At 47.5% G+C, this 19556-nt stretch overlaps 1 protein-coding gene across 2 annotated transcripts in view; it reads left to right on the top strand.

Moving 5' to 3' along the window:
- LOC140393173 (uncharacterized) overlaps positions 1-19556 on the top strand; it is a 384488-nt gene that overhangs the window by 233541 nt on the left and 131391 nt on the right. For both annotated transcript variants that reach the window (XM_072479311.1, XM_072479313.1), the window contains one exon: positions 1691-1815. In XM_072479311.1, coding sequence (XP_072335412.1) covers positions 1691-1815 — 125 coding nt within the window. The remainder of the gene's footprint in view (positions 1-1690; positions 1816-19556) is intronic.

Genomic DNA, 19556 nt, shown 5'->3' with positions numbered 1-19556 from the left:
GTTGCTGCAATGCCACAGCTTGCCACAGTTGCACTTTTCAATCCTCACTGGAGCCATGAATCACTGTCCGTCATTCTTACACCTCAACTGTTTTTGTAGAAACTGCCAACTACTAACGAAACAAAACCCAGTTCATCAGTTAGCATTTACTGTAGCACTAGGCTTTCCAAGAAAATTATGAGAGCAATCATTTTGAAGGCTGCTCCTGCTGACACAAGAGTGGCCGCACAGATGTAAACATATTGTCATTTTGAATACCTAGAGGGAACAGAGAAGGCAGACTATTTTTCTTGCTACATTAAGCAGGTGATCCTTCAGCTGCCAGGTCGTCGGAAACCGGACAACTGACTAGTTTTTGATAAGCATAGTTGCAATCTTGACCGATATGTGACTCCCGTCCAACAGCAACATTGTCGATCCTTCCTTGCTCATTTAACGATCAATGACAAATGGTGTTTGGTTGAATGATGTGCATACTCATACCCAAAGCTGTAACTTTAACACAACTCAGTATTGTGTGGCTCTAACAATGAACAGAGTGATTTGCCACATGTGCCGAGTGGTCAGCCTATCAAAGAACATTGATCGAATTGAATTCCAGGATAGAGGGGCTGAATGGCCTAAACCTGTTCCTATCCAATTTTGTATTTTACTGTGAAACCCTGGTGTTCTAAAATCTTGAGGAAAACTGGTAGTCACTGATGAAAATTTGTATGCCCTGTGTCTGGGGGAATACTTGATTGACATTCTGGTGCCCCTACCTTGCCAATCACCTTCAGTTATTATTTAACAGCTGCCACAAATAATGACTTATTGCCAACAACTAAAGCATTTACATCACTTTCTCCATCACAATTTCCAGCTGTTTTGATCAAACATAACATAATCTGCCCCAAAGAAAAGCTTATTGAGAATGAATAGTTAATTTATCATATCGTCCTTACCCTGGAAACAGAACCACTGAGACACTCACTAACACAGAGGCTTAGTATAACAGAATGAAGGGGGTTGTGCTGGTGCAGTGATAGAGGGATCTCTTTGCATGCGTACGTGGTTCTGATCATAGAATACCTCCACACTCGTGGTAGGCTCCAGGCAGTGGTGCTGCGAAAACGAGAACAGGTTTTGACACCTGATTGACATTCAGTGAAAATAACAGAAGAGATCCCGGTCATTCAAATAGATGGTGCCGTCAGATACAACACTGAGGTCCTTCTGCACCAGCCTATGCACTGTCAGCAGTGAGTTTACTCTGTGAATGAAGAACGATTGATGGAATTGAGTGTAAAGGCAGCTACTTTATGCCATACAAGGAGCTTGTGAAAGAACGTCAGCTCATGGGAGCATAAAGGATACCCTGCCTTCAGTGACTTATATTCACTCAACTGAACAGGAATTCTTCATTGTTTCCTTCTGCTTTGAACCTGACTGTGGCACATCTTGTAGGTAGAATTGGGAAAGAAATGGCTTTTAGCCCGTGGCATATTCTTTCTCCAGTACAATGGGTTCGATGGACATGGTCTGCTGTGTGTGGTGGAGGAGATTATAGTCTCCAGTTCATGCAGAAAATAACTGGCGCGAGGCAAGTTCTTTTGGTGTTGTTGGTAGCATAAGAGGATCAGAATTAATGGGGTTGGAAACTCGGTAGAATTGAATTGACTTTTCACAGAATGTGTTCATTTTGTTTTAGGAGCTCAGACTCGGAGGGAGCGTTCGAGACACCTGAGGAGACGACACCTGTCAAAGTCCCTCCGCAGATCTCCCCGGCTGCTGCTGAGAAGGAAAGCCAGGAACAGCCGCCTTCTGAACAGTCAGGTACAGAAAGTTAAAAATGATTAATGAGGGCCGGCTGAAGGTCGAATTGATAAAGTGGAGACACAAAAGCAAAGAGCAGTCAGTGCATGCGGAAAGTGGAAATTTTAAAGTGTTGTGCTCCCTACTGCTACTGTGACTTGCTGTATAATTACTGTGCCAAACCATTCTCAGATGAAAAACATATTTGAAGATATATTGAACCAAATGAAAATATACGATGACATCAGAGTCTTCTAAAGAGTTTGAAAGAAATAAACAATACAGTAATTTATTTTTTATAATTACTAAGTTTCCTCCCAAAATACAAACCAAACAATTCCTTGCTCATAAATGCTTGTTGCTATGCTAATCTAAACCTTACAATGGTGTTTCATGGAGGGGACCACCAGCTGGAGTGCCAGCGAGAGCCCTGCATCGCCTCTTTTAGGGATGGCCGGCCAAATTAAGTGCCCCTCAAGCACTTGACAGGCCAGTGGCCTTCCCTGGAGGTCCTGCCCACTGAGAGCTGCTAGTCAATCAGAGGCCTGCGGCTCTTTTAAATGGCAGGGCCATGGAGTAGTGGGTGCCTCCTGCCGGTACTGCATATATCCACTCACACAAGACCTAGGATTATCGATAGACCCAGGGCACAGGTGAGTGATGATAGGAGAGTTCTTGGGATGGGGGTTGTGGAGGAGTGAGTTTCGCACAGAGGGTGGTGGTGGCCTGGAATGCCAAGCGAGGTGGTAGTTGTCAATGATAGTTGTCATGGCTGCCATTACTGAGAGGAGCTTTCAATTCCAAATTTGTCAATTGAATTTAAGTTCCACCAGCTTCCAAGGCAGGATTTGAACCCATGTCCCCTAGAGCATGAGTCTGGACCGCTAGATTGCTAGCCCAGTGACATTAATATGGCACCACCTTACCTTTTCTGGCCTTCTTCAGCTCCAGCAAAGATTCAACTAAATGGAATGTGCAAGGTGCAGGCTTCGACTAATTTGAACCTACCAAGTAGTAAATGGGGTCTTATTTATGTCATGTGATGTGCTTGCATATTAAAAGAGGCTGATCACCTGAAGCAGGCAGGCTGTTTGGACACCTGGGGCGGGATTCTCCAATCCCGCGGCAGAGTGTTCACGCCGTCGTTAAACGGCGTCGCGTTTTACGACGGCGTGAATGGGCCGCTCCCAGGACTAATTCTGGCCCCTACAGGGGGCCAGCACGGCGCTGGACGTGGATCGCGCCTCTCCAGCTGCCGATCCTGGCACGAACTGTGCGCTGCGGGATCCGCGCATGTGCAGTTGCACCAGCGCCAACAAGGACATGCGCAGTGGCACCGGCGCCAACGCGCGCATGCGCAGTGGCCTCCTTCAACGCGCCGGCCCCGATGCAACATGGCGCAGGATGACAGGGGCCAGCGTGTAGGAAAGGACGCCCCCAGCCACAGAGGCCGGCCCGCCGATCGGTAGGTCCCAATCATGGGCCAGGCCACACCGGAGGCCTCCCTGGTGTCGGACCCCCCCCCCCGCCCCCCCAGGCCGCCACCCAACCCTTCCACGCCGAGGTCCAGCCAGCCCAGAGCAGGTTAGAACGGCACCGGCGGGACTCGGCTCTTTTCTTACGGCCGCTCGGCCCATCTGGGCCGGAGAATTGGTGGGCCAGCCGCTTAGAGCCAACCACGCCGGCGCGAAAGGCGCTCTGCGGAGAATCGCGTGCCAGCGTCGGGGTGGCGTGGCACGTTCGCGGAGATTCTCTGGCCCGGCCCAGGGCTGGGAGAATCCCGCCCCAGGTGTAAGGCCCCTTTCGTATGGAAGGCTGTTTGGACCTTCATCATCAGCTACCGACCCCATTTTGAAACTGTCACCATCCTGTTGACACCAGGCAAACCAAGTGAAAATCATCCCCAGTAAGCACTGAAAACCCTGTTTCAATAGGTTAAGATGGTAGCTGCATGTTTACATCCTGGAAAGTGAATTCAGTGTTGCAGCTCAAGATGCTGAATCAGGCCTTGTTGCCACACTCCTGTCCTGAAATGAACAGCTCTAATAACTGCACACAGTGTTTTCACAGTTTGCAATGATAGCTTTGCTCTGCAGCTGAGATTTTGTGAGACTTTGAATTTTTAAAAATTGACTGCACTTACATATTTGGTTGTGTGGCAGGCAGTGAGTGATGCAATAATATCATTGCGCGGTTTTTGAGCAGATTACTGTCAATCTTTAAATCAGTACTCATTTTTAAAGGTCGCCTGAACACACATTTCTCATTTTGGTTTCTTTAAGTGGCTATCTGCAGTGCAATGTGAATCCTTACATAGGTACTAAAAATAAATCACTGAGGCTGCATTCGTCCTAATTGGACATATGCAGTAGCGAGCTCCAAAATGGACCTCGGTTTGTTTAAGAAAAAAAATAACTGTTTGTGTACTTGCCAGACATATTAAAATGATATGGAACCGCTTCCAGTTACTAACTTTTGCCAAGCTTATGAATTTATTGCAAGGAGCACAAATGTTCACCGTGACGAAGTGAAGTGTCATTTTGTGTTGGATAGATTTATGGCATTGAACTATTTCAAGTGGGAAGGGGGTTTATGGATAAATTCTGCTGTACAAACCCATTGTAGCTCCTTAAAACTAGAATCAAGATAGGAAGATCTTTCTTGAGCAGTTTCTCCTTTAACCATCCATCCAGTTAATATTTTATTATTGGGGAGGCTAAGGGCATAGTATTTCGTTCAGAAAATCTCAACGGCACATTTCTGCTTGAAATGTGCTATTTCTTCTGGAGTTTGGCAATGTCCTGAAAAGCTTATATATTTTTTTCCAACTACAACCATAGAATCATAGAATCCCTGCCCATCGAGTCTGCACTGATTCTCTGAAAGAGCACTCTAACATGGTCCACATCCCCGCCCACCCACCCTCATCCCCATAACCTAACCTCCACATTCCTGCAACTGAGGGGCAATTTTGCACAACCAATCAACCTAACCTGCACATCCTTGGACTGTGGGAGAAAACTAGAGCATCCAGGGGAAGCCCTCACAGACAGAGGAGAACGTGCACCAAGCCAGCAGTGCTAACTACTGTAATACAACAATATTACCTCATTACATAAATGACTGGATAGCAAATTATCAATGGAAACAAGAGACTTCATTGACCTGTGAACCAGCTTGTTTCAAATTCATAGATTACCATAGTCTAAATTTGGAGTCCTTTTGATATGTTGAAAAAAAAGCATTGAATTTAAACCAGACAATCCTACAGAAAAAAGTCCCGTTGTGGCTGGGCTTAGAAACTGGAATCTGTGAATGGGAATCTGTTATTTTTTCGGGCCTCATCAGGGAAGACCCCACCGAGGCCGCATATACCTTCATTTCCTGCACTGCTGAGCAGAGCTCCAAATGGCACCCCAATCTCTCGATCCCCCAACATGACTCCCCAACCGAGTTGGGGGATCCTTGAGCCACCCACACCCCACCTCATAAGGGCAGGGCACCACCAGACCCGGCACCTGCTGGGCACGCTGGCAGTGCCAGGCTCACACCTGGGTGGCGGTGCCAAGGTTTCTGGCCAAGGTGCCCAGGTGGCATCAGCAGTGTATGGGTGGCACCCTGCCAGAGGTCAACCACCCAGGGGCTTTTGATCACTTGGGAGACCAGACCCCCCCCCCTCCCTCCCCAGTGGGACCTGTAAGGAAGGGAGTCGGCTTTTGCACTCTATTTATAGTTTCATGTACAATGTTTATTTTGTTGTTGTTACAATCCCAAAAATTCCTCAATAAAATGTTTTTTTTTTAAAAAGAAAGTAGGGTAATTAATTCCTACCAAGGTGGTCCGAGGCTTCTCTTTGTCAGAGTTGCTACTGGTTATCCTGACTGGAAAAGTTCAAAAAGTAGTTCCCTGAAAAATTATTTTTCGGGAAACAGAGTTTTGCTTGTTTTTGTTTGGACTGTCTGCCAAACGCAATACAGATGCAGGCTTTCAAAAGATCTCCATTGTACACCAAACATTGAACATTAGTTTATAATTCATTTATTAGAGTTTTCCATGGTTGGTGACCAATAGTGTTGGGCTCCAAAACACCTTTTAAATGTTTACCAGATGTGGAATAACTATGTAAAACTTTGCATCCACGAAGAATGAAAATGAAAATCGCTTATTGTCACAAGTAGGCTTCAAATGAAGTTACTGTGAAAAGCCCCTAGTCGCCACATTCCGGCGCCTGTTCGGGAGGCTGGTACGGGAATTGAACCGTGCTGCTGGTCTGCCTTGGTCTGCTTTCAAAGCCAACGATTTAGCCCTGTGACTGTTTACGTTTGGACATTGTACTATTCGATCAAATGGAATCCAACCATTAGATTCTGTTCAGCAATTAGATTCTAAATAGTAGGAAATGGGCACGATACAATGGCCGTGACGTGCCCAACTCAGCCAGAAAATCTCGCGAGATTTACCTGGTTCACCACGTTTCGCGGGATCTAACGGGATCTTGTGAGACATCGCGATTGGGATCCCATGCACAATGTCCCGCCCACAGTATGCAGTCAGACACACTGAAATATGTCTCCGCCAGAGCTAACCAGCACCCAGGATCAAACCTCATCACCGAGGAGACCCCAGCAGGTCCCGCTTATCACAAACGGGGACCAGCCTCCACGATAGAAGCAACGCAAGACTCCGACGCGCTGTCCTTGCAGGACAGCAGGAACAAGACCATGAGGGTCTAGCAACCTCCTCTGACCAACTAGCGGCAGACGATGCAAGTCTGCCATGCTCAAGTAAACAGCAAGAAGACTATGACAGTCTACCACACTCCAGTGCCCAACAGGACGACCATGATGGTCTATCATGCTACAGTGAAGAACAAAGCGACAATGACAGTCCAAGCCCAAATGAAGGACAACAGCAAGACAATGACAGTCCACCCACATTGCTTGCGCCACCAGATGAAGACTCTGACAATTTATCCAACCCAAGTGAACAACAAGCAGCTACTGAGGTTCTACCCACGGTATGTGAGATGAGTGACGGCAGCATCCCACTTCCCATGCAAGATGTGCAAAGTGACAGACCTCAGCTAGTGTGTACAGAGGCACTCGACGATCACTGTGAGACCACTGGTGATTCCGGTGACACCACGATACTTCCACCCCCATTCGCCGAACCTCTCCACAAGTCAATGCATTCCTGCATGTTCCGACTCCAGACGTGCAGCTTCAAGAAATCTCAGCTGACTCCAGTGAACCTGCTAAGACTCCGAACGGGGAGCATCAACAAACCAACACTGACTCAGTTAAAACAGACCAGACTCCAGATGGGGAGCAACCAAACGCCAACACGGATTCACGTAAGCCGGACTTTACTCCAGACAGGGAGTGCTGCAACCTCAGTGATGGCACACTCAGGGTGACAGCAGATGCCACAACGGAGATGGATCACTTAACAATTACACTGGGTCAGTAATAACAAGCAGCGGCTACATTCCAAGAGGAATACACCAATATTCACCCCAGCTATATCCACACACTTTTTCCACACCAGCAGTGCAGCCAATGACAGACAAACCCATTCAGGCATTCAGGCATGCAGCAGCCAGCAGTCTATGCAGCATATTCTCAAACAGGCCAGCACTACGGATTGCCCACTAATGGAATCAAGACCGAAGGAGGACTACCGCAAGCGCAATCTGCACTACAGACTGGATTTCTTAGTTACAGCCCAGGATTTGCTACACCCCAGCCTGGCCAGACGGCATATTCCTATCAGATGCAAGGTTCTAGTTTCACACCATCACCAGGTATTTATGCGAGCAGCAATTCTGTTTCCAATTAGACAAGCTTCAACGGTTCTCAGCAGGATCACCCTTCCTGCACAGCACGTGGCCAGAACCAGTATGTACAGTCTTATCCAACTTCAACAAATGGCACAACCATGACCTAGAATGATACTGTTGATGGTATCTCTTCAACGTCAACACCTTATCAGCTACAAGATGCCATCCGACAGCACCATCACAAACATCGAAAAAAATGACTCCAAATCAGACAGCGAAGTGATTTGACCACTACGTGGTTCCTGTGGCACAGGGATGTTGATGGCGTTCATAACCAAGAGAGACATTTGACCATGATGATCGATGGTTTATGGACTCACACAAATGATTTGGACTTATTGTTTAATCACTGTTCCCATGACTATATACCTTACCTTATCTACCAGTTCTTTGTTCAATTTTCTCAAAGTACGCAGAAAATATGTAACATATAAAAAGGGGGGGGGAAGTTGTGGTGATGTGCTTCAATGTAAATACGTGTAGGCTAGTTGGACACTAGAGGGAGCACAAGAGACATCACACACACACACACACTCAACCAATAGATCAAGTAGACAGGACACGACCAATAGACATTCACGATACACAAGGAGGTGACACGACCACAGGGGGGGCATTACACTAAACCATATATAAAGGACACCACACACATGATCTGCCTCTTTCCAGTGGAGACAATCAGTGAGTAGAGACACAGGGTTGATTCAATATTACACCCACCACGTGGATTGCAGCAGCTGGTTAGTCAGTCTGGGTAGCTATAGGAGGATTAGCAGTAGTGTCGAACCCGAGTAATAGAAGTGTAAATAGTTTAACAAACGTGTTGAAGTTATCTCCACGTCTGAACCTTCCTTTGTCAAGTGCATCACAAGGAAGCCGCTTATGTTACACCTACAACATAACAAATCAGTTCCCATCTCCGTCATTTACTTTCCCTGTCTCCCTGGCTGCCTCCCTCATTCTAAGATGCTGTGCAAGTATTCTGCTGGCCTTCTCTCCATGCTCATCGATCGCCCCCCTCGTCTTTCTCAGCTGCTCCACTGCCCTCCCTATGGTTAACAAGCCCAACTCCGCCTGTAGCCTCCGCAGTTCCCTTAAAAGCCCTGCCTCTGGGGTCTCCGCATACCTCCTATCGATCTGTAGTATCTCCTTTACCAGTTGGTCCGTCTCTGCCCTGTCCACCTTCTCCCTATGGGCCCGTATTGAGATCAGCTCCCCTCTAACCACCGCCTTCAGTGCTTCCCAGACCATCGCTGCTGAAATTTGTCCCATGTCATTGACTTGCAGGTAGTTCTGATACATTTCCTCAGCCGCTCGCACACCCCTTCGTCAGCCAAAAGTCCCACATCTAACCTCCATTGCGGGCGCTGGTTACTGTCTTTACTAACCTGCAGGTCAACCCATTGCGGAGCATGGTCTGAGATTGTGATTGCCGAGTATCCCTGCCAGTAAGGCCAGTTGATGCTCAAAATAAAGAACTCAATCTGGGAGTACATTTTATGCACGTGTGAGTAGAAGGAGAACTCCTTCACCCTCGACTGCCCAAATCTCCATGGATCCATCCCCCCATCTGCTCCATGAACCCTTTTAGTTCCTTTGCCATTGCTGGCACCCTGCCCATTTTCGAGCTTGACCGGTCCAAGCCAGGGTCAATAACTGTGTTGACGTCCCCTCCCATGACCAACCTGTGCGAGTCCAGGTCCGGTATCGTCCCCAGCATCCTCTTTATAAACTCCACATCATCCCAATTTGGTGCATATACATTTACTAATACCACCTGCACCCCCTCCAGTTTCCCATAGACCATAATGTACTGACCTCCCGCATCCGAGACTATTCTACCCGCCTCAAACACCACCCGCTTATTGATCAAGATCGCGACCCCTCTAGTCTTTGAGTCTAGTCCCGAGTGAAAGACCTGACTGACCCAGCCTTTCCTCAATCTAATCTGGTCAGTTACTCTAAGGTGGTCTCCTGCAACATTACCACATCCGCCTTAAGATGCACGAACACACGTGCCCTCTTGACCGGCCCATTTAACCCTCGAACATTGCAGGTGATCAGCCTAGTTGGGGGTTTAGCACACTGGGCTAAATCGCTGGCTTTTATAGCAGACCATGCAGGCCAGCAGCATGGTTCAATTCCCGTACCAGCCTCTCCGAACAGGCGCCGGAATGTGGCGACTAGGGGCTTTTCACAGTAACTTCATTGAAGCCTACTTGTGACAATAAGCGATTTTCATTCATTTCATTTCATTCAACAGTGCAAATGAAAACCTTAACTCACTCAGCTCTACCGCTGGTCCCAAATCAATGCAAAAGGCATTACAAACAGCTTCCACAAAACAAAAAATGAGAAACTTTTTTTTTTAAAAGAACAGAAAAAAAAACCAAGAACGTTCCAGCAAAGTTCAAAATTTTTCAGTCCACCACCAGTCCTTTCCTTTCGCGAAGTCCAGCGCGTCCTCAGGCGACTCGAAATAAAAGTGCTGTTCCTCATGCGTGACCCAGAGATGGGCCGGATACAACAGTCCGAACTTCACCTTTTTCTCAAACCAGAGAAACTGGGTTTTTCAACCAGACCTAGTCTGGTTGAAGCCTGCTCCTCTTCTCCTCGCCACCTCCACACTCGGGTCTTGGTAAACCCGCAGACACTGTTATCCCACTTGCAGCTCCGTGTCTGCTTGGCCCACTGTGGAATGCGCTCCTTGTCCAAGTACCTGTGGAATCTCACCACCATTGCCCTCGGGGGGTCTCCCATTTGAGGTCTCGCGAGTGCTCTGTGAGCCCTGTCCACCTCCCAGGGTTGGGAGAATGCCCCATCCCCCAGCAGCTTCTCAAACATATCTACGATGTATGCCCCAGGGTCCGCTCCTTCGGACCCCTCCGGGAGCCCAACGAATATCAGGTTCTGCCGGCTGACCTATTCTCTAGGTCCTCCACCTTCTCCAAGAGCTTCTTCTGCTGGTCTCTCAGCATCCCCACCTCCAACTCCACTGCAGTTTGATGTTCCTCCTGCTCAGCCAGCGTCTTCTCCACCTTCTGGATCGCCCGATCTTGGGCGTCCAATCTAAGCTCCAGCCGCTCAATCGACTCTTTTATCAGGTCCAAGCAGTCCCGTTTCTGCTTAGCAAAGCCTTCCTGAATAACGTGCATCAGCTGCTCCGTTAACCGCTGGGTTGACAAACCAGAGGTCCGGTCCTCTGCCATGCTGTCTCCCGCTACAGCTTCAGCCCAATCCTTCTCTGTCTTTCTGTTTCTGCCTTTACGAGCACTTCTAGTCCTCCTCTCCATGCACCGATGTGGGAATTCAGTACACAATTGCCTCTGTCATCAGTTTTACAATTCAAGTCCGGTAGAAAATCGGGGGAAAAGGTCCAAAAGTCCGACCCGAGCGGGAGCCACCAAATGTGCGACTTACTCCTTCATAGCCGCCACCGGAAGTTAATTACCCTACTTTCTAATGAAGGTGTTTGATTTCAGTGAGGGAATATCTGACTCATAATACTATATGGCTAATGGGAACTTGGTCTGATTTTTTAAAACTAAAATTCAGCATTAATATATAAAATTGCTTTCTAATCTATATGTGAAGATAGTATCAAAAGTAGAACTGTTGCAAACAAGACTTGCAATTAAATCTAATTTCAGACATAATTGAAATTAACAGTTCCTTTTTAACAGTGAAGCAAATCGAGGAAATGCAGAGAAAAAAACAAGCTTGAATTTGTAGGATACTGTTGATGTCGCTGTCACATCGTAAAATACTTCACAAACCAATGAATTACCATTGAAGTGTAACTGCTGTTTGCTAGGCGAAGAAAGCAGCCAATTTGCAGCAAGGCCCCGCAAACAGCAATGAAACAATTAGAATTGCTGAAGTGCGAAAGGAGGCCATTCGGCCCATTGAGTCCGGACCAATCCTCTGAAAGACCATTCGACCGAGGCTCACTCCTCCGCCCTATCCCTGTAACCCCGAGCCCAACTGCATATCTCTTGACACTAAGGGCAATTTTATCATGGCCAGTCCATCTAACCTGCACATCTTTGTGACACTAAGGGGTAATTTAGCATGGCTAATCCACCTAACCTGCACATCTTTGGAGCATCCGGAGGAAACCCACACAGACACGGGGAGAAAGTGCAAACTCTACACAGAGCCGGAATTGAACCCAGGTCCCTGTTGCCGTGAGGTAACAGTGCAAACCAATGTGCCATCGTGCTGCCCCTAACCACTGTACCCTTCATTTCTGGGGACATTTGTTGAGGGGCAAATGCTGGACGGTCTACGAAAAATCTCCCCTGCACTTTTTTGAATTGTACCATGTGACCTTTCGAGCAGGCAGACGTCTCAAATGAAAGAAGGCTGCTCTGAAATTATAGTGCTCCCTCAGTACTGCCGTATTGGTCTCAATGTGCTCAAGTCATGCAGTGGGGCTTTAAACCAGACAGATCAATTCCTTTTTGTTTTTGTTCAGTGCTACTCTTTACTAACGGGGCTGAAGTTGGGCAAAGTGTGACCGGATCACACTGCCAGAACTGGCATGAAAAGGCAATGTTGCACAGCACAAAACTGAACGAATCATTTACTCTGGCTCTCGATGTGTATTTAATTTATTTAGAAAGAGCAGCCAGGAGAAGAAACATGCAGGCAGTCCTTGCACAATTACTGAGTGCATGCCCCGAGAACATTCACTACAAGAATACTGGGCGGGACTCTGTGATCCTGAGGCTAAGTGTTGACGCCGTCAGAAATGCCGTCGCGTTTCTCAACGGTGTCAACACGGCCTCAGGATCAGCAATTCTGGCCCCTACAGAGGGCCAGCACGGCACCAGACCCGGTTCACACTGCTCCAGCTGCTGATACCGGCGTCAACTGGGTGCCGCGGTGTCCACGCAGTGGCAGCGGCGCCAACGCGCGCATGCGCAGTGGCTCCTTTCAACGCGCCGGCCCCGACGCAACATGGCGCAGAGCAACAGGGGCCGGCGTGGATGAAAGGAAGCCCCCAGCCAGAGAGGCTGGCCTGCCGATCGGTGGGCCCCGATCGCAGGCCAGGCCACATCGGAGGCCCGCCCGGGTTCCACGCCCAGTTCTCGCCGACTGAGAGCAGGTGTGGATGGCGCCAGCGGGACTCGGATCTTTTACGATGGCCGCTTGGCCCATCCCGGGCCAAGAATCGGCAGGGGTAGAGCGGCCCCCGACCAGCGCTGCGTCGGGGCGGCGTGGCGCGATTCGCGCCGGTCTCGGGGATCCTGCGGCCTGGCCCCGGTCTCAGAGAATCCTGTCCACTGTTTGCTGAGGGGATTGTATCATGGAAGATTTGAAATGCTATTATCAATGAATGCACCAAATGTCCCAACGCTCCATGTACTGACCCAGTTAGACCTGTGCATCACTTACTCTGGCAACTGGGACTCCAAAACGCACGTTATCTCTCCAATTATCTACTTGTTTTAAAACTGTATGTACATTATAGTGCTTCCAGTAGTATTTCTCACTAGGGAATTTGAACATCACTACCTGTCACACAAGGTAGGAAATAAGAAGAGAAATGGCAGCTCTGCACAGATAATAGTAACAGCCTTCCCTGAATTTAAAACACTTGAGTATGCTGAGCAGTGCATATTTGATGAGGAAAGAAAAATTGGGAGCTGCTAATTAGTTCGCTGAGGGCAGCTACCAGTATTATCTAGGTTAACAGCTGTTATGGCTGAGAGTATGTTAGAAGATCTGGAGATTCAGCTTTACAACTCTCTTTATTCCCAGTAGAGTCGAACTTGGTTCTTGAAATGGTTAATTCAACCACATGAACAAGCTACAAACTTATTACTGTTATTAAGATAACAGCCATGGTTATGATCATTGAATTTGTTACTTTTTTACGAGACACGAACGTGTGTCAAAATGTTAATTAATTGCCGATCAACTGAATTCACGAGATAAAAGCTTTCAGGAGTTAGCCTCTTGAAAACGATAGTTACAACAAGGAGGCATTTCTTAATTGGATATTATGTTGAGAATACTGCAGTGAAATGGTTGAGTTTCCTCCATTGCCTTTGCTATCTGGGATGGCACTGTACGGGCGTTCTATTTATATCTGCAGTAGAAACTATCATGGATATTGTAAATGAAGTAGTTGTATAAATCTGCTGTTACAGCAGATCTTGCTGGAAGGCAACCATTTATGGAGGGCATCTGGTACTCCAGCTGGTGTGCAAAGGTCTAATTGTTCTTTTGTGAAAGGGTCTGTCAAGATAACTATCGTTTTATCCTGCGCATTAAGAAATTATTGTGCATTCTTTTTTTGTCACATTTTACTTTAAGCTGTGGAACTCAGCGCAGAGATGATTAATGGTGAATGACGCAGTTTGGTGGAATTAATGGTTGCTTTGCCAATTCAAGTGGGTTGTGGGTGGTTTTCATAATATTTTGTGAGATGATGTCAAATAGCCAAATAAATTATTTTATTGGTGTGGTAAACAGTGAGGATGATGCCATTGGTTGTGAAAGTGCACGGATAGATAAGCAATTGGTGCATAAGAGGTGGCAGGGTATATTGAGAGAGTAGTTAGCAAAGCATATGGGATCTTGAGCTTAATAAATGGAGGCATTGAGTACAATAGCATGGAAGCTACGCTGCACCTTTATAAAGCTCGGATTAGAATGTAACTATTTCGTCCAGTCCTGCTCACCATATTTTAGGAAGGATATGACGGTTGTTGAGAGGGGACAGAGGAGACCTATCCGGGGATGAGGAATTTTAGCTACAAGATTAAGTTGGAGAAACATGAGCCGGGGCAGGGGGTTCCGGTGTAATGGAGTGGCGGGAACCACTCCGGCGTCGGGCCGCCCCAAAGGTGCGGAAGTCTCCGCACCTTTAGGGACCAAGCCATCACATTGAGGGGCTAGGCCTGCGCCGTAGTGGCGGGAAAGGCCTTTGGCGCCACGCCAGCCGGGGCCGAAAGGTCTTCGCCGGGCGACGCATGCGCGGGAGCGTCAGCTTCTGCTGATGTCATCCCCGCGCATGCGCAGGGGAGGGGGTCTCTTCCGCCACAGCCATAGTGAAGACCATGGCGAAGGCAGAAGAAAAAGAGTGCCCCCACGGCACAGGCCCGCCCGTGGATCAGTGAGCCCCGATCGTGGGCTAGGCCACCGTGGGGGCACCCCCCCGGGGCCAGATCACCCCGCGCCCCCCCCCCCCCCCCCAGGACCCCGGAGCCTACCCGCACCGCCTTGTCCCGCCGTTCAAAAGGTGGTTTAATCCACGCTGGCAGGACAGCATTCCAGCAGCGGGACTTCGGCCCATCGCGGGCCGGAGAATCGGCGGGGGTGGGCCCGCTGACCGGCGCGGCGCGATTCCCGCCCCCGCCGACCGGCGCGGCGCGATTCCCGCCCCCGCCGAATCTCTGGTGGCGGAGACTTCGGGACACGGCGAGGGGCGGGATTCACGCCAGCTCCCGGCGATTCTCCGACCCGGCGTGGGGTCGGAGAATCCCGCCGCTGGTGTTGTTCCCCCTGGAGCGAGATTGAGGAGAAATTTGATAGAGTTGTACGAGGATGATAGGTTTGGAAAAGGTTGATCAAGAAATGCTGTTTCGATTACTTCATAGTACGAGGAGCAGAGGAAACTGATTCAGGGTTTTGGATGAGATGCAAGGGTGATGTGAGGAAGGACTATTTTGGCATTGAGTAGTAATGACCAGGTACTCCCTGTCTATGACGGCCATAGAAGCAGAGCCGATAAATGATGTCAAAAAGAAATTGGATGCGCAGTTGAGGGAAATACATTTTCAGCGCTGTGGGGATACGGTGGGGAAATGGGATTCTCTTCAGAGAGCCAGCATAAAGTCAACGGGCCAAATGTCCTCCTCCTGTGCATTGTGATTCTGTATGACTCTATTTCCCTTTGAATTATTGATTCCCAATCCAATGGTGACAGTATTTGTATTTAAATACTGGAGTAGCTGCTGTAAACATGTAGTGTCCCCGTTGATCTGAAGTGTCTTTGCTGAATTTTGGTTAAGATCTTCTGATTTCTGGATGGTTGAAGACCGGGTGTATCCTGGAAGATGTACTATGGGACCTCATGGACGTCCCAGCACAAGGACTCTGTGGGAATTGACTGGGAAGTTTGAACTTCTGATGGGCAATTCCCCAGCTTCCTGAGACTCTCTGTAAAGTCTCCGGCTGTGAGTTAGAGTTGGAGATTTTGAACAGTTGCCTGACTAGTTACCCAGGAAATGTTAGGCACAAAAGAAAACCTAGACTGACACCTGGGTAACCATACAACTGCCCTCCTAATTATTTACACCCTGACTCGCCATTTAATTCCCTGACTCTCCCTCCGACCTAACCCTGACCTGAAGAGCCCCCACCACCCAACTCTCACACCTGACCTGACTGAGCCCACTACATGACTTTAATGAGCCCCTGGCCTGACCACCCCTCCCAGCCTGGTCTAACTACTCCCGGCCCACTCACAAACCTAACCTTTCCAGCTGCCACCTAACTCTCTTATCCACTTACCTCATTACCTATCCTACCCCCTTACACACTTAACTTCTCTCCGTAGCTTTTCAAAGAGCTTTGGGATATTACCAGAAGCTAATAAAAGGGGGGGGGGGCAGCGGGGTGTATAAGTACCTTAAATGGGAGGCAGAGTTTCTGCATGGATCTTCTCCCCTGCTCCCGTTGAGGTTTCCTGCGCTGTCTTGAGTTCTGCAGGAACTCAGTGTATATTTTTGTCTGATCAGGGTTGGAGATAGGGGTTCTGATCATGAATGGAAGATTTGGACCACTGGTTTTACTCTGTCAACATCAGCACATGCTGAGTGTACGATCAAGTGAGGAGAGGACAGGGCGGCACGGTGGCACAGTGGTTAGCCGCACAGATAATAGGAGGTTATAATTCCACAGCTGGTTTCATCTCAGCATGTCCATTCAAAGGAGGGCACCCCACCTTGGGTCATTTAATTAAGAGACTTGGGATAATTCTGAGCCTGTGCTGAAATTACAAGTCATCCGATTCTCAGTCGCCACCTGAACAGATTGCAGTTTTCGTTCCTTAAAACTTAGTCCGTGATTTTCAGTCAGTGAATACATAGCTTTTTTTTATGAAATGTGGCTTTGTAACAAGTACCTGTTACATTTTTTGAATTCCTCTACCCTTAAGAATGTGCAGATAGGACTCTTAAGTTTACCTGAATTGAACTGAGCTTGCTCAGGTAATTTACATCTCTGGATATGAATAACATATTGCATTTAGTTAATGCACTTAATGTAGAAAAGCAACATTTCAGAGTTGTCAGGAAGAGGCTACTGAGCCAAATAGGAGAAATTAGGAAGGATAACAAAGATCTTAATCAAAGAGATCGGTTCTAAGGAGGATCTTAAAGTAGAGGAGGGAGGAGAGTTACAGGGGTTTAGAGAGAAATCTCCAGGAATAGGACTTAGGCAGTTGAAGGGATCATCACCATTGGTGATAGGATGGGGTGATTTTATGGGATGTGAGCACTGTTGGCTGGCATCCATTTATCGCTCATCCCCAACTGCCCTCCTTTTCAGAGGGCATTTGAGTGTGGATCTGGAGTCACATGAAGGCCAGACTAGGTAAGGACAGCAGATTTCCTTCCCTAAAGGACATTAGTGAATGACAATTGACAACGGTTTCATGGTCAAACTTGAGACTTTTAAAATTCTGGATTTCTATTGAATTCAAATTTTACCATCTGCCGTGTGGGATTTGAAGCCAAGTCCCCAGATCTTGCTCCAGGATTCTGGATTATTCATCAGTGACAATACCACAATGCCACTGCCTCCCCAACAGATGTATATATATTTTTAGAATTTACAGTGCAGAAGGAGGCCATTCGGCCCATCGAGTCTGCACCGGCTCTTGGAAAGAGCTCCCTACCCAATGTCAACACCTCCACCCTATCCCCATAACCCAGTAACCTCACCCAACACTAGGGGCAATTTTGGACACTAAGGGCAAATTTATCATGGCCAATCCACCTAACCTGCACATCTTTGAACTGTGGGAGGAAACCGGAGCACCCAGAGGAAACCCACGCAGACACGGGGAGGATGTGCAGACTCCACACAGACAGTGACCCAAGCCGGAATCGAACCTGGGACCCCGGAGCTGTGAAGCAATTGTGCTATCCACAATGCTACCGTGCTGCCCTAAATGCCCTATATGAGGATAGATTGAGAAGAACAAGAGCTTAGGATGCAGGTGGGAGATGATTTAAAAATGGAAATAAACATTTAAAATTGAGATCGTGAGGAACCAAAACTAACGGAGATCAGTGAGGAAAAGGGTCACCGACAGGCAGGACACGGGCTATGTAATAGTCACCAAAGTTTGGATAAGTTGGAATTCTTGGAGTTGGAGGATGGGGGATGGGAGGAAGAATGTGAGATGTCAAGAAACACATTGATGGTATCTGCGAAGGTATCCCAACTTGGAAAACCATTTCATGGAAATGTATAGTTTTGTTTTGGTGTGAGGAAACAAGTGAAACCCCAGTAAGAATAAACAATCATTATGTAACAATTATTAAAGACTATTTATCAAAGTAAAGAAAGGAAGCTTGTCTGCTTCTGCCTGCTAGATGTTAACTGACCCCTTTTGCATCCAGCCAATTATACCTTCATTGTACTTTGACAGGCTTGGTGGCTGGAAACTGGCTTGTCTCCTTCTGCCTGGTAGATGTTATCTGACCCCTTTTGCGTCCCGCCAAATATACCTTTGTTTTACTTTGATTATGCCGTCTGTCTGCCCGTAACAATTTCCTTGACTCAAGCCATTACTTGACTCAAGCCATTACCATATATATATCTTCTTGACCTTCCCAATTGCCGATAAGCTGTTTCTCCTCATAAGCTATTTGCATCTGATTCTTGTCTAAACAGCCTTCTAAACTCGTTACTGGGAGAGATGCATCTCATTGGGGCTTTTTGAATACTGACTACTGCTGTTTCAAGGCAGATTTCTACTGGTTGCTGGACATCTCTCATATTATTAATGGGGGGGGGGGATTTACTGACCAATCTGCCATGTGTTTTTCGGAGATGGAGACGGCTCACCAGCAGGAATTACTGACCCCACCGTTATCAACGGGATTTCCCTGGGACTGCACCCCTCGTCGCTGGAAATCCTATGCGCTGGCGTAGGACTGGAATATCCTGCTGGCGGGAACAGTACCCTATGCTTTTAAAAATTTAATTTACTGCTGTTGATAGATTCATGACAGAGAATAATACAAGTACTAGATATGTGGCTGATTCTTCCTGTCCTCAGTCCCAGCAGCAACCTAAATGAAAATCAGTAAAAGTCCAGGAAAAATGAAAGCAAATGATTTTTAATTCAGGGATTCTGCTGATCTCCCACTGAAAAATTGACCAAATTTCCGTAAATTTAGGGCTAAGCAGTCTGACAGTGCAGAAGTAATGGAGGGATTATGATTCGTGGTGGCCAGGTATACCTGGCTTGCCATCAGCATACATCTGGATGCTGTCTGAAGATGGGACCCTCGCAGATTTTGGTTTCATACTTGATACTCTTCTCCGGTTCTGCTTCACTCATTTCTCCCAGAAGTAGATGCTGATCCATGTTATCAGGAAGTTATTCTTACGATCTATATAAATTCATCTGATAGCATGACTTTTGGGGGCTGTGACATTGTCCTTGTTGCGTGAACTTGTCACTAATCATGCACATCCTGCCGTGTGCACCTCTCTAATCCTCCAAAAGGTGAACTGATTACCACTTGAATGAGAAAAGGCTAGATTCAGATACTGAGCTACTTCATGCCATTCCACATAAGTGCGCAAACAAGAACATTTATTGTAAACATCAACTTTCCTCAAGTTAATTCGTCATCACCTCTTTAAGATATGCCAATCATACCTTGCCATC

The sequence above is a fragment of the Scyliorhinus torazame genome, chromosome 16 (assembly GCF_047496885.1).
Source record: "Scyliorhinus torazame isolate Kashiwa2021f chromosome 16, sScyTor2.1, whole genome shotgun sequence".
Classification (NCBI taxonomy): domain Eukaryota; kingdom Metazoa; phylum Chordata; class Chondrichthyes; order Carcharhiniformes; family Scyliorhinidae; genus Scyliorhinus; species Scyliorhinus torazame.
Note: the sequence above shows the minus strand (reverse complement) of the source record. Positions and strands in the feature narration are given on the sequence as shown.